This window comes from Triturus cristatus, chromosome 6 (genome assembly GCF_964204655.1).
Source record: "Triturus cristatus chromosome 6, aTriCri1.1, whole genome shotgun sequence".
Taxonomy (NCBI): Eukaryota; Metazoa; Chordata; class Amphibia; order Caudata; family Salamandridae; genus Triturus; species Triturus cristatus.
Genome location: NC_140589.1, coordinates 1140625097 through 1140641080, shown reverse-complemented (window position 1 = coordinate 1140641080; position 15984 = coordinate 1140625097). Strand labels below are relative to the sequence as shown.

The 15984-nt window shown below is 46.7% G+C and overlaps 1 protein-coding gene across 1 annotated transcript in view; it reads right to left on the bottom strand.

Annotated features, from left to right (window-relative positions):
* The window catches only part of ACSS1 (acyl-CoA synthetase short chain family member 1), a 1009364-nt gene that overhangs the window by 823599 nt on the left and 169781 nt on the right, over positions 1 to 15984 (bottom strand). Inside the window, exon 2 of the mRNA XM_085612062.1 lies at positions 11057 to 11153. Within this exon, the coding sequence (XP_085468188.1) occupies positions 11057 to 11153 (97 nt within the window). The remainder of the gene's footprint in view (positions 1 to 11056; positions 11154 to 15984) is intronic.

Genomic DNA, 15984 nt, shown 5'->3' with positions numbered 1-15984 from the left:
ATTATCACTGGTTCTGCACCTTTATCTCACCCTTGGTTCCACTCACATTGTGTGTTGTATTGTCTTCCCCTCCCTTATTTCTCCACCTCCAGCGTTTGGCTGGCGCGGAGGTGTAGTAGCAGCCCTATGATGAAGCATGACACAGCTTGCTGTGTGTGAGGGCAGTTTTACTCAATAGATGGATTTTCCCCTCCCTTCCTTTTACACACAATTGGCTCTTCACGTAATTTTGTTTCAACCCTCTTCTTTTGTGATATTGAATTAACAAGTGGGAGGTCGAAGAGGGTTTTTCCTTTCAACCCTCTGTTCTTCGTGTGTTTTGAATGACAGACTTTTGTCAGAAAATCTACATTTTTTTACACAGTTTTGGCATTTTTCTGGGACATAGCCTATTTTTGCTATTTTTTGTGCTTTCAACCTCCTTCCAGTTGATGGTAGAAATGGGTCTGAAAGCAATAATGGATCCTGGAAAGCTATACATTTTTGAAAAGTAGACAAAATTCTAAATTCAGCAAGGGGTCATTTGTGTAGATCCATCAAGGTTTCTTTATAGAAACTAACAGTTAAATATAGGAAAAAATGAAAATTAGATTGAAAAAAACCAGCCTTTTGTGTCAACGTCTTTACCTGTAACTTCTTCTAATTATGACAGCTGTTTGAAAGCAATATACCGTTACATCCGCTGGACCTTCCTGGTTGTAGGGATATATAGGACTTGTAGGTTCACCAAGAACCCAACGAACCCAGAGTCAAAAACTGAGCAGCAATTTGCAATGGTTTTTTATTATGTTCAGGGTATAGAGCAATTATTGTGGGAAAATGTATACATGGAAAAATCGGTATGAAAGCCATCTATGTATTTCTGAAATGGGAACAAATTATAGAGTTTAGAAACAGTACATATTTGCACATTTTCGAAATTGGGAATACTCATACTAGCATGAGAATTATCGGTCATTTTTCAAAATGACTTCTTTTTTACACAAAGTCTTTCATTTGAAAGGCAGAAATGCATCAAAAATCAATAGGTAATAACAGTTGCTTTACAAATCTGAATTACCCCAAGTCTCCCAATACAAATGGTACCTCACTTGTGTGGGTAGGCATAGTGCCCACGACAGGAAATGGCTCAAAACCCAACGTGAACAACACACCACATTTTCACAATGAAAATGTACCCATTTTTTTTGCGAAGTGTCTAGCTGTAGTTTTTGAACAATAGCTCTGCCGACGCCTAGTGAAATGTTGCAAACCTATACATTTTTTAAAACTAGACACCCAGGGGAATCCAGGATGGGGTGACTTGACTGCCGCCGACCAGGGTCTGTTACCCAGAATCCCTTGCAAACCTAAAAAATTGTCCAAAAAAAATGTTCTCCACATTTCTGAGGTGGAAAGTTCCGGAATCTGCGTGGATCCACAAATTTCCACCCACACCGCGTTCCCCAAAGTCTTACGAGAAAAGCTGTACCTCACATGTGTGGGTCAGCCTAGTGCCCGCGACAGGAAACGGCGCAAAACTCAACATGTTCACAACTCAATTTCGCAGTGAAAAATGACCCTTTTTTGGCAAAGTGCCTAGCTGTAGTTTTTGAACCCTTGCTCTGCGGGCACCTTGGGAAACCTAGCAAACCTATACATTTTTGAAAACTAGACACGCAGGGGAATCCAGGATGGGGTGACTTGACTGCCTCCCACCAGGGTATGTTACCCAGAATCCCTTGCAAACCCAAAAATCACTTTTTTCACACATTTTTGTGTGGGAAAGTTGTGGCATCACTGGGCTCACACAAATTTCCCACCACCCAGCGGGTACTTGGGCCTCCCACACAAGTGAGGCACCATTTTTACTGGGAGACCTGTGGGAACGCTGGGTGGTGGGAAATTTGTGTGAGCCCAGTGATGCCACCACTTTCCCACACAAAAATGTGTGAAAAAAGTGATTTTTCCAGCTATAATTGAGGTGTGCAGGGGATTCTGGGTAGGAAAACGTTGGGGGATCCACGCAAGCCATACCTCCCTGGAAGCCCCCGGGTGTCTAGTTTTCAGAAACGTGTGGGTTTTGTAGGTTTCCCTAGATGGCCGCCGAGCACGGGGCCAAAAACCCGGGCGACCGCCCTTGCAAAACCAGGTTGTTTGGTGATAGGCAATTTTGATGTCGCCTCAATACGATTTGGGCCCTTGCCTGTTGTGGGTACTTGGGCCTCCCACACGAGTGAGGCACCATTTTTATCGGGAGATGAGGGGGAACGCTGGGTGGTAGAAAATTTGTGTCAGCTCGGTGATGTCACAAATTTCTCACACAAAAACATGTGAAAAAAGTGATTTTTTCAGCTAAAATTGAGGTTTGCAGGGGGTTCTGGGTAAGGAAACGTTGGGGGATCCACGCAAACCATACATCCCTGGAATCCCCTGGGTGTCTAGTCTTCAGAAATGTGTGGGTTTGGTAGGTTTCCCTAGGTGCCGGCAGAGCTAGGTTTAAAAAACAACAGCTAGGCACTTTGCCAGCGTAATCGTTGGCTTCTAATGGGCGTTTTGCCCCCCGGGGGGGGCAGATTGGGAGCAACTGCCCCCATCTTTCCCCCAGGGGGGGCAGAAAGGCTGTAATTGTTGCGGGCGGGGGCATTGGCATGCCCGTTTTGGGCAGCCCCCACCCTAATTAAAATTTGCCCCAAAAAATACCTGGTGTCTAGTGGGCTTTTAGCCCCCCCGGGGGCAGATTGTGGGCTAATGCCCCCATCGGCCCCCTAGGGGGGGCTGACAGTCTACTAGACGCCAGGGAGTTTTTTGGGCAAATTTTAATTATGGCGGGGGCTTCCCAAAATGGGCAAGCCAATGCCCCCACCCTAATTAAAATTTACCCAAAAAATCCCTGGCGTCTACTGGGCTTTTGCCCCCCCGGGGGGCAGATTGGGGGCTAATGCCCCCATCTGCCCCCCAGGGGGGTCAGGAAGGCTGTAATTTTTGCAGGGGAGGGGGTGGGGGCATGGGCATGCCTGTTGTGGCCAGCCCCCACCCTAATTCAAATTTGCCCCCAAAAAATCCCTGGCGACTAGTGGGATTTTTGCCCCCGGGGGTGCAGATTGGGGGCTAATGCCCCCATCTGCCCCCCAGGAGGGGCAGAAAGCCTACTAGATGCCAGGGTTTTTTTGAGCAAATTTTAATTCGGGTGGCGGTTGCCAAAAACGGGCATGCCAATGCCCCCACCCTAATAAAAATGTTCCCAAAAAAAATCCCTGGCGTCTAGTGGGCTTTTTGCACCCCCCGGGGGGCAGATTGGGGGCTACTGCCCCATCTGCTCCCCAGGGGGAGCAGGAAGGCTGCAATTTTTGCGGGGGAGGGGGTGGGGAAATGGGCATGCCCGTTGTGGGCTGCCCCACTCTAATTCAAATTTGCCCCCCAAAAAACCCTGGCATCTAGAGGGCTTTTTGCCCCCCCGGTGGGGCAGATTGGGGGCTAATGCCCCCATCTGCCCCCGGAGGGGGGGCTGAAAGTCCACTAGACGCCAGGGAGTTTTTGGGGCAAATTTTAACTAGGGTGGGGGCTGCCCAAAACAGGCATGCCACTGACCCCACCCTAATTAAAATTTGCCCCAAAAATCCCTGGCATCTTATGGGCTTTTTGCCCCCCCGGGGGTGGCAGATTGGGGGCTAATACCCCCATCTGCCCCCCAAGGGGCGCAGGAAGGCTGTAAGTTTTGTGGGGATGGGGTGGGGCATGGGCATGCCTGTTTTGTGCAGCCCCCACCCTAATTCAAATTTGCCTAAAAAAATCCCTGGTGACTAGTGTGCTTTTTGCCCCTCCCCCGGGGATGCAGATTGGGGGCTAATACCCCCATCTGCCCCCCAGGGGGGGCAGGAAGGCTGTAATTGTTGTGGGGTGGGGCATGGGCATGCCTGTTTTGGGCAGCCCCCACCCTAATTCAAATTTGCCTAAAAAATCCCTGGTGACTAGTGGGCTTTTTGCCCCCCCCGGGATGCAGATTGGGGGCTAATACCCCCATCTGCCCCCCAGGGTGGGCAGGAAGGCTGTAACTGTTGTGGGGAGGGGGTGGGGCATGGGCATGCCTGTTTTGGGCAGTCCCCACCCTAATTCAAATTTGCCTAAAAAAATCCCTGGTGACTAGTGGGCTTTTTGCCCCCCCCCCCGGGGATGCAGATTGGGGGCTAATGCCCCCATCTTCCCCCCCTGGGGGGGCAAAATGCCCAGTGGACGCCGGGGATTTTTTTGGGCAAATTTTAATTAGGGTGGGGGCAACCCAAAATGGGCATGCCAATGCCCTCACCCTAATTAAAATTTGTCCCAAAAAATCCCCGGCGTCTACTGGGCTTCTTGCCCCCCAGGGGCGGATTGGGGGCTGACGCCCCCATCTGCCCCCCTGGGGGGCACAAAGGCTGTAATTTTTGTGGGGCAGTGGTGGGGGCCTTGGCATGCCCATTTTGGGCAGCCCTCACCCTAATTCCGATTTGCCCCCAAAAATCTCTAGCATCTAGTGGGCTTTTTGCCCCCCCGGGGGGGCAGATTGAGGGCTTCTGCCCCCATGGGGGGCAGAAAGGCTGTCATTTTTGCGGGGGTGGGGGCATGGGCATGCCCATATTGGGCAGCCCCCACCACTAATTATAATTTTTTGAAAAATCCCTGGTATCTAGTGGCTTTCTGCCCTCCCGGGGGAGCCGATTGGGGGCTACTGCCCCCATCTGCCCCCCAGGGGGGGCAGAAAGTCTGAGATGTTGTGGCCGGGGGTGGCGGCATTGGCATTCCCATATTGAGCAGCCCCCACCCCTAATTATATTTTCTTTTTAACTCCTTGGTATCTAGTGGGCTTTCTGCCCCCCGGGGGACAGATTGGAGGCTACTGCCCCATCTGCCCCCCAGGGGGGGCAGGAAGTCTATATTGGCCCAAATTTATATGGGGGAGCAAAGGCCCTTGCCCAAGGGGCCGCTCCCCCCTCCCTGGTGTCTAGTGGGTGGATCCCTGCTTAGGGATCACCCTCCTGGGGCGATCCCCAAGCAGGGATCCACTGGGGAGGTTCTCCCCTTTCCAATGATACCTCTCCCGTCTTTCTACGTGCTCAGGGGGCTGAGATAGCCCCCTGAGCAGGTAGAAAGTGAAACTGAAATGAACCTAAAGGTTCATTTTAGTTTCGGTTTCTGTGAAATGACGACAGCGCGAGGTGCGCGCTTATCGTCCTTTCACAGAAACCAGGGAGGGGGCCTCGGGAGCTGGGGAAGCTCTTCCCCAGCTCCTGAGGCTCTGGGGGAGAAAAGGAAATCCCTCTGCTGTCTGCAGCAGAGGGATTTTGTGGCCCTGCCCTCATGACGGAATGGTTCCGTCATGAGCACAGGAGCATCGATGCTCATGACGGAACCATTCCGTCATGAGCATCGAAGGGGTTAACATGCATTTGAGCGGTTTTAATGATATACTGTGTGGTTGTTTAATATGTGCTAAGCACTAGGGGGAGTCTATTGAAATAAATACATTTTAGTTAAAGTGACTTTTTATTAGTACGGTTTGTGTGTGTGGAATTGATTAGAAGAAAATAGGTTGGTTTCCAATTACCACAGCGTCCCTGGATCCCTGTTTAGGGATTGTTAGTAACTCAAAAGCATGGATGCCACTTCAACCAAGTATTGGGTGCGGTTTTGCGGGGCTACAATAACGTACTTCACATTCAAACGTTGGTTCATTGAACTAAGTGCAATTGCGTCACCCCTGGGTGTGAAAACAAACCTTGTAGAATTGAGCTAAAGTCTCAGTGTTCGAAACAGTTTAAGAAGAAGAGTGGAACCCAGGCTTGAAGTGACAAACTGCAACACTTAACCTGCCTCTGTAAAACAGCGCTTCCTTTAAATCATGTCCCTGTGCTCACTGCTGCAAGAATTGTGTAATGATCCTTTTAATTCAAAAAGGCTCTTACGCAAAAATTATAACCATTGCTCATCCATTCTTTTAGAATAAATAATTTTTTAGGAAGATGGATTATGTGTACGCTGATCACTTCATTATGCACATATATTTAGGAAATAGCTGCCTGTGTTAAAACACTGAGTGAAAAGAAGCAACCGAAAGCTTCAATCTTTACTGCATGTAAAAGAAGGTAAAAGAGTATAAAATGCAAAACTAACATCAAGTACACTCTAAAGGGATGACAGAGATTTAACACCTTTTGTTCTCCCAAAACCTTTTAATTCCTCTGAATTTAAGAATTTACTGAGCCAAAAAGGTTCCTATTTAAACCAATGTACATCATGGATCAATGAATGATTTACATGAACACCTGCCTTAAAGAAAAACCATCTGCACCAAATCCTTCAGTTAATTGGTGACACCAAGCCGGTATCAATTCTTATTCCCACCTCTTCCTGTTCAATCCCGTCATGGACAGCCTTCAAAGCCATATCCATCCCAGATCTCACGACATACTCAATTCTGTCAAAGCCACTTTTTAGGAAGATGATGTCTTACCATTGTTCTTCGTCAAAACTCTCTCTGGAGATGCTCTCTCATTCCTATTTACCACTGTCAATGCTTCCCTTACTCAATGCATCTTCTCAGACGCTCTAAAAACAGGCCAGATCCTCTTACTTCTAAAGAAACCTACACAAGACTCTGATGACCTCACCAATTACCTACCCATCACTCGCCTGCTATTCTTTGACAAGATCAGTGAAAAAGCAGTCTATGTTCACATCACATCAATGCTAAACATGCCCTGCACAACTACCATGATGGCTTTAGATCACACTGCCATAGATACAACATATGGTCCAGAGGCAATAATTCAGAAAATGTTTTGACAAGTTGGCAGAGAAAAACAACTCAAATGACCCTGCTATTACAACAAAAAGTATTGATATTGCTTCTGTTTAAAGATAAGATCATTCACATCAGTAAAATGACAATTTCAATTAATGAAAAGGTGCTACGTGTGACGGTGCAGTGAAAAAGTAAGGTGACACTTTAGTGCAAAAAATGTACAGTATGCATATGATGAAATGATCTTAACCAATCAGGCAGCAAATTTAGGTGTAGGAACCCTCAAAGGAATCAAATCACAGAGGGTTTCACAAAGGCCAATCAATAATGAAGTACTGGTTAACACACAACAGTGTTTTGACCTCAGAGTTATTTAACAGGGAAATGAGCTAGACAAAAAGTTTGTTCAGATTAATGACCAGAAGTAAAAATAAATCAGAAAGTAAAAGAAAAGAGCAAGTGACTGTCCATGCGCATTTGAAGGCAGGTGCCAAATAATCAGAGGGAGCAGAATGAAAGTACAGATGCCAAAACCATAAATCATTTAGCATAGATGGACAAAAAAGTCTTCCAAACAGCATAGCAAGATCATAAGCGTTGCTCTGCTAAAAATGCTATTGCGCTTCCCTGAAGATAGAAATGCACAGGAACAATGAAAGGAGAGAAGGCCTGGGGGGCAGATGGCACGATAAAAACTAATGGAAGTGCTTTTTTGTTAGCACTTTCTATTTCTGATTTATTTGTTCTTATGATCATTAATCTGCACAACCTTTATATCTAGCCCCGTTCTCATGATTGCCGTCACAGGGTTTCGCCGTCCTTATCATACTGGCATACCATCTCAGGTCCTCCTACTCTTCGTGTTTTCAGATTGCTTAAAATTCCCCAATTTCACTTTTCCAAGTCCTTCTTGATTTTCTCATGGAATTTTCCGTTCTATAATGCTAATGTTTTTCTTCTGACATAGGCAAACCATGTGGGACATTGATAGTCCCTTATAAGTTAGACATTGCATTACCTTTTGCCAGGTGAGCGGGTTTGATGATATTTTACTGTGAGGTATTTATCCGCTCTTACTGTCTTTGTTCTTTTTTTGACAATTCCCATCTCTTTCTAGGTTGCTACTTCTGTCCTGAGGAAGAACCTGTTGAATAACACTCTGGGATCGATAAGTCGACTATTATGTCTAAATCACTATTTGATTATTGATTGGACTTTGTGGACCCCATTGTGATTTGTTTCCTTTAAAGGTTCCCACATTCAAATGTGTTGTCTGGTTGGTTAAGACCATTCATCATATGTGCATTGTACATATTTTGCACTATATTGTCACATTATTTTTTCACTGCAACGCCAAACGTAGCACCTTTTCACTGATTGCAATTGTAATTTTACTGATGTGATTTATCTTATCATTTAACAGAACCAATTTCAATACTTATTGCTGTGATAGCAGGGTCCTTTGAAATTGTTTGTCCCTATCAACTTGTTAAAAGAAATTCTGAATGATTGCCTCTAAAACATATGTTGTATTTATGTCCATTATGCCCTAGTTCCATTGGAAGACAGGATGTCCCATTTTTCATAATGTTTCAGATCATAATGCATCACAGAGACCGCAAACTCACCCATCGTAGATGATAACTTCTTGACCACAGATGAAGATGGCCTCTTGCTCGTGATATTGCTAGACCTCTCAGCTACCTTTGACACAGTTGACCATTCCACCCTCAGATGCCCCCTTGAGTCTTGAATGGGATTAACTGGAAATGTTCATCAATGATTCTCCTCTTACCTTATCAACCAAAACCAATTTGTTTACAGGAGTACCTCCTGGTCCAAAAGATCTCTATCACCTGTGGAGTTCCCCAGGGCTCCAGACAGACTCTTGTCATCGTCAACATTTACATGTAGCCGTGTGGTGCTCCACTTACAGATAACATCATCAAGATTCACCAATATGTTGATGATACACAACTCTACTTGAAAGTCTACCCTGCTTCAGACAACCAACACCTCAAACAATGTTTGCCCATCATTCACACTTGGATGTCCAATACCTACCTGAACCTCAACTCAATTATTTGCCAAGAGCAAAAAAGAAGATACACAAAGCTCACTCAATTATATGAACATTGAATTTCATGTCACCTCAACACCAACCTCACCCTTAAGGAGCACATTGTCAAATAAACACAGATGTCCAGGTATCAGCGCTCTTTTCTAAAGAAAGCCAAAGCATTTCTTCCAAAAAGTAACTTCAGAACTGCTGTTCAAGCCCTCATGCCCTCATATATAGATGGTGGGAATACCATATTCTGTGGTCTCAGGCTCCACACTGGAACTCATTAGGGGCATCCTAGATGCTGCAGCACGTCTCATCCAAGGTATGAAGAAACATGATCGAATCAACCCCATCCACATGGACCTGCATTGGCTCCGGCGCCTGCTTGTATCAACTTGCTGCATCATTTACAAATATACTCTGACTGGCACCTTGTTTATCTTGCAGACATGCTCACCATCTCTGGTGGATCTCAGCACGTCCGCTTCTAGGACACCAGCAGACTGCACACTAAGAAGTGTAAAAAAGAAAGACAGCTATGCACCCTGGATCTGGAACAACATCCCAGTTTCCATCCAGATCACCTAAAACAGCTCCAATTTAGGAAAGATTTGAAGACTCGCCCCTTTAAAGAACACTACATAACAATGCATTAACTGCCTACAGCCTAGTTGCCACTCCAATTACTTGTTGACTTTTCTTTGACCATGTACACTGCTCTGCTGCTTCATGGCTGGTTTTGCGCTATAGAAATACTATATACATACTGTGCCTGACTGTACCTGCTTCTTAGCTGAAAATCTGTTCCTAATTCTCGCCATTCAGGGTCAGCTTCTCTTATGGCTAATCAGTGGTAGTTCCTCACACCACCCACCAGTGGAGTTCCCATCCCATTACACAAGCACAGGAATCTCACAAACAAGTACAAATTAATCTTATTGTCCAAAACTTCCAGCTAACCACTGACCTCTTCTACCACTTCTGAGCAGTATCACCTTTTAAGTTATAGACAATACAAACAAATCTTAGCTCCTCCTACTGTTAGCTCTTCACACTGCCGACAAGTGTCTGCTCTTTACACTGTACATCGATGCCTCGTTCCCCGCCTCCCAACCACCGCCTGCATTCCACACTGTTACACAATGTGCACTAATTCAGGTTGCTTATGCTGATCTACAATTCCTGATCTTCACCACCACCAGCCTCTCACTGCCTACCAATGCAGTGTCCTCATTATACTGCACAAGTTGAAAATCCCTAATCATGTCCACCATTGTTCTCTCTTCACACCAGACACCACCATTCGCATCTCAGACTGCCTGCAAGTCTAAACTGCTTACACTGCCAGGCAATGTTATCTACTCAGGCTTCTGACTAGTGCTATTTTCTGACATAGCCCACCCCTGTGAACGTGTTACGCTTCCCAACAATATCAGCTCCTTCTACTGAAGATAAGTTCTAGCCTCTCACATCGCCCATCAGTGCATGATCTCATGCTGCCTCAAAATGTATGCCTCACACACACTCAACCAAAGTCTCCTCTTCACATTGCTGGCTGTTTCTTCACACAGAACACCATTAGCAATTCATCTCATTGTCTACCAGCGCCTGCTCATGATTATATTAATGGGTGAAAGCTGCTCAACACTGCCCACAAGAGTTCATTTCTCACACTAATCTATATCACCTCCATCTCATGCTGCCCACCAGTGCTTGCTATTCTCACATTCAAGTAAAGTTAGCTCATCCAACTGATCACTCGTTAACTTCTCACAGAAGAGCCTTCAAATGTGAACTCCTCACACTTGTAAGTGTTTCGCTGTACCCCACAAAACATGTTCCTCACACTGACCCCCAATGTACTGTACTCACATTGCTAATTTTCGCAACAACCTTACACATATCACTAGTGTTAGCTTCTACCAAAAACGAGTTTATTGTACTTGTAAACAAACAGAAAGAGGATATCCGCTCTAAAGGAGCATCATGCTGGTATTTGTGCAAGGCACCGGCAAAAACCTCAGCCAGAACAGGAGGCTGCCAGCGGATTCTCTGCTCTGTCACTTGTTTCCTGCATTCTAAGTTTTTCTTCATCCTCTGGGCTATCCCTTAAGCCCACACACAAAAATGGCAGTTTCTCAATGTGTGTTTGTCTTTTGTGCGTTGTTCACAGCAGTTGTGAGATGCTCAATCACATACCCAAAAGTACATTTAACAGATGCCCCTCCTACCTATAGGTGATTTTCACTTCCGTGCCGGGCTCGTCTCGCTCCCAGATCAAAGCCACTCGGTCTGGGCATTGGTGAACATGCTGGTCCAGACAGTTCACTGTATGCAGTCAAGGAGAGAGAGAACACATCTATTAGATACTGTGTTGAATCGTAATCACCACATATTTTTTTTTAAACATGTTTTTATTGGCATTTACAGTTTACAATAACAAAGTGCGTTAGAATACATTCGGTTGGATTGCATTTCTCGGTGTTTACATCGTGGTACAGCGCTATCCACACATTAATTAGATAGATATCCTGTCAACCGTAAGATCTGAAGCTAAGTGATTGCCATATAGAACTAGGGTGCAAAACTGGGGGAACGTTCATGGAATTTCCAGGTACGGATGTCATATGAGGTGTCAGGGCGATATGTTTCTCGCTAGTTGGTACATCTGTGTGCTACTAGAGATGAGGAGAAAAAATGTGGTTGATCCTGCTCCGATATCTGGCCCTTGAGTGTGGTGTGATGCGTGGTGTTACTAACAATCGACATTACGCGTGCGCCGCAGGGGGAGATCCAGTATGTGCATCTGTGGTCTGAGCTTGTAATTTTGGGTCCTTCGGTGTGTGCGGGTCGCTATCTGGGTCCTCACGGGGCGGTGACTGTTTGAATTGGTGCAGTATTAGGGCCCACTCCATAGAAATGGGATGTTTATGTATCCCTTTCACCTACTCCTCTCATAATGTTTCTTCCTCTGCTGCTGCCCATTTGTGTACCGCTCTCACCCACGCCGCGATCGGGGGACCTGTGGGGGATCGCCAGTGCATGGCTATACTCAGTTTAGCTAGCAAAACGGACAGTGAGATAAATCTGATGGGCACTTTGTGTTGCTTCTGTTTCCGGAAAATCCCTATTGCGCAGGCTTCCCAGGTGTTCAAATGTGCAAGCCCTGTGAGATCTCCGAGTGATGTGTGAATATTTTGCCAATATGGTTGTATTGTGGGGCAGCTTCAGAACATATGAAAAAAATCTGCTTACTTTGATTGGCATCTAGGGCATAGGAACTGGGTGTCAGGATAAAGTCTTTGAAGGCGTGCTGGCGTCAGATACGCCCTATGTAGAATATAGAATTGTATATTTTTTAAGCGTGCATTTCTAGACACCTTCTTGGGGTATTCCAGAGCCCTCTCCCATTCTTTCTCATGTAGTGGATGCCATAATTCTTCCTCGCAAGTGGGTCTCTAGGGGTCTGTTTGTAAGTTCCCGTATGGCTTTATAGAGCCATGTGGTCAAGTGTCGCCCCACTCCCATATATAAGATTGTGTGGATAACCGGGTGTGTATCTGGCTCTCCTGTTGAGAGGTCGTGATACGATCGGTAACTTTCGAGGAGTTGGCGGTGAAGTAGGAACTGGCCAGAGGGGTGATCGAGGTCGTCTATAAGTCGTTGGAACGGTCTGAGCTGTCCGTCCTCGAATAGTGACTCCATTTCGGTAATGCCACAGTCCGTCCATGTGTGAAGCATGTTAGGCGTGTAATAGTTTTTGTGTTTGGGCCACCCGACCAGCAGTTACAGAGGAGAGTATAGGGGTTTCCCCGGTGACATGCGGTGTATCCTTTGCATGCATTTGCGTGCCACTGCTACTTGTAGGGGATATGTACGTCTTGGTTTAGTGCCTGGCAGTAATAGGCGGTGGAGTTCTGGAATGGGCACCCGACCAGTTGTGGTGTACGTTTCATCTGTGTGTCTGCCTGCCGTCTAGTAGGATACACCACTGCAGATGTGCCGCTAGGAAATAGGATTCAAAGGATGGAGCGCCTAGTCCTCCTTGTGTGGTGGGTAGTTGTAGTTTCGTTAATGCTATCCTATGTCTGTTAGTTCCCCATATTAGCGAACTGAAAAGTGAATCTAAGTCTCGAAAGAGGGTTCTGGGCGGGATTACCGGTAGATTCGTGAAGTGGTATAGCAACCGCAGGACCATTATCATTTTGGCTAGAGCCACCCGGCCGATCGGGGCTAATGGGAGGCTCCTCCAGAATCCAACTGCTGACCTGATGCCGGCCAAAGCCCTACGGTGATTGCCTTCAAATATGTTGGTCGGGGAATGGTAGAGACGGAGCATGAGGGGCCTCCGCGCTCCAGGCCACTTTCTGGTCGCCCAACCAAATGTCCCGGGGGGAAGGTTCGGATGTAGTTGGTACACTGTGGATTTATCCCAATTCACTCTTAGCCCGAAGGCTTTAGCAAATTCGGTCAGTGTTGCCCAAATGGGTGTTAGATCCTCGGTGATGTCTCGTATATATAGTAGAAGGTCGTAGGCATACATGGAGACACTGTGTACGGTGTCTGCTATGGGAATTCCCCAGTGTTCCCCCTCTTGTCGCAACCGTATAGCTAGGGGTTCAACCGCGAGGGCGAAGAGTAGAGGCGATAGCAGGCATCCTTGCCTCGTGCCTCTCTGTACCACGAATTCCGCCGAGATGTACCGTCCTATGCGAATACGCGAGGTGAGTTTGGTGTATAAGAATCATGTGTACGCCAAGAGGGTAGGACTGAGTCCTGCTCGTTGTAGGACCGAGATGAAATACTGCCATGTGAGGGTATCGAAGGCCTTCTCGAGGTCTAGGATAAGGCAGGCTGCCCGGGGATACGTGTCACCCACTTGGTCTTGCTGTAGAAAATAGGAGCGTCATTTCACTCCAACCAATCGCACAGCTAATAGCGCCAACATGGCGATCATATGTTTTTTCATTGTGAACCACACTTTCTTCATATTTCGTCATTTTTAACCAACATTTTTAGCCATCTTTTTTGTTTCAAATTCATGCTTGAATCCACACTCGGTATTATATGCCATTTTCCAAATTTCTAATGTTCGCGCTGTGCCCATCCGAGCCTCTTGCAAGAACAAGACTGATGCAGAATTCGTCCAAGACGATATTTTTATTAAAAGAACACCCAATGCATTTCGGGCTACAAACGCCCTTCGTCAGGGGTAACTCTAAAAGACAACAATAGAAACAATAACTGTTACTTTCTAGTTCAGCATCATATTTTTCATTCAAACATTCACTGCAGGTTAATCCCATTTTCAAATATCGTGTTGCAGTATAATCCTCTCATAAATCTTGGTCTTGGACATGGAATAATCTGCGTATATTCTGGGACGTGTTTCTGCCCTGGACAAAACCACATTGATCTGGGTGGACCAGGGGTCGTATGATTTGCGTGTATCTGCCCGCAAAAATCTTCCCCAGGATCTAACAGTCGGCGGATAGAAGCGTGATGGGGCGGTAGAAGGCCATCTGTTGCGGAGCGCGGTTTGGTTTCAGGAAGGTCACGATAACGGATTCCCAGAGGGATCTCGACAACTCTCCTTTTTCCAGTACTATCATAAACATCGCCACCAATCGGGTGACCAACAGGGGGGAGAAGGTTGTGTAATATTCTAGGGGGAACCCGTCTAGCCCTGGTGCTTTGTTATGAGCTAGGGCGTGTAGGGCTCGAGTGATGTTGGCGGATTGTATCTCTGTATCTAATGCCATTCTGTCTGCCTTCGTAATTTTGGGGATCGTCAAGCGGTCGAGAAAATGATCGAGTATGTCCTGCTCGGTCGGTGCTGGGCTATGGTAAACCTCCACGTAGAATTGATGGAACGCTAAAAGGATCTCATTTTGGGACCGTACTAGATTTCCGAGGGGGTCAATCACTTCCGTTATGGGTTTCACATCGGTGTCTGTTTGGCTAACCATGCCAATAGTGTGCCCGCTTTATCTCGTTCCTTATGCATCCGGGTTGCATATGTCCTAAAATTGTACCGACGGAGGTCAATGCAGGCAGCTTGGTAGTCTGTCTTGCTTTGGCCACTAGTGTCGCCGCTTCTTCGGATAAGTCGTCACGCTTAGTAGCGGTGGCGAGTTGCTGTTCAGCTTTGGCGAGTGCCTGTTCTAGTGTCTGTTTTACCCCTACTATTTGTTTAATACATTCTCCCCAGGCTACTACTTTGAATGTGTTGCACTCCACTAACATTGAGGATGCTGTTCTTGTGTTGTTAGCGAAGTAGTCCTGGAGGCTTTGCCCCCGTTCGTGTTTGAAGACTTGATCCGTTAAGCGGTCCCGTGGTAGTCGCCATGTGGGAACTGGGGGGTGTGGGGGTCTCCAGTTTAACCGCAGGATATGGGCGTCATGTTCAGAAATAATCCTACCCATGTAGTCCGTGTGTTGAATTTTGGGCAGAACCGCCGCTGAGCATAAGAATCTATCTAGTCGGACCCACAGGTTATGTGGGATGGAGTGAAACAAATACAGTTGAGTCTGTGGGTGACTTAGTCTCCATGCTTCTGTGAGTGCCCATTGTGTGAACCAGGCTTTGAATCGTTCGGTTTGCTTATAAGCGGGAGTGTGTGTGGGTGGGAGGGGTCCAAAGTGAGGTCCAATGTGCAGTTGTAATCGCCCCCTAAAATCCATGGTATGGAGGCAAATTGGGCCAGGATCCCAGTGAGGCGGTCCCAGACTTTGTCTTGCGCTACGTTTGGGGCGTATATACTACCTAGGAGTACTAATTGCCCATCCAGGTGTCCCTCTGGCAGGGCGTATCTACCTTCTTTGTCCACCACCCGTTTGAGTTCCTGCAATGGAGTCCCCGGCCGAACCCAAATCAGCGACCCGCATGCATATGCAGAGTATGACGTGGCACATATGGTTCCACGCCATTTGGTCAGTAGTTTGCCTATCTCGGTAGTGGTGAAATGCGTCTCCTGCAAAAACGCGCTCCGAGCGTTTTGGCGTTTTGTATATGAGTATATAGCATAACATTTGCTTGGCGTGTGGAGGCCTCTGGTGTTGAGCGTAAGGATGCTGATGTCAGTGTGCTGTGTTGTTATAGCCATGTAGTGTTATCAGTGCGCACCAGAAGGGCAAGCATCAGCCGGAGCATAGTGAC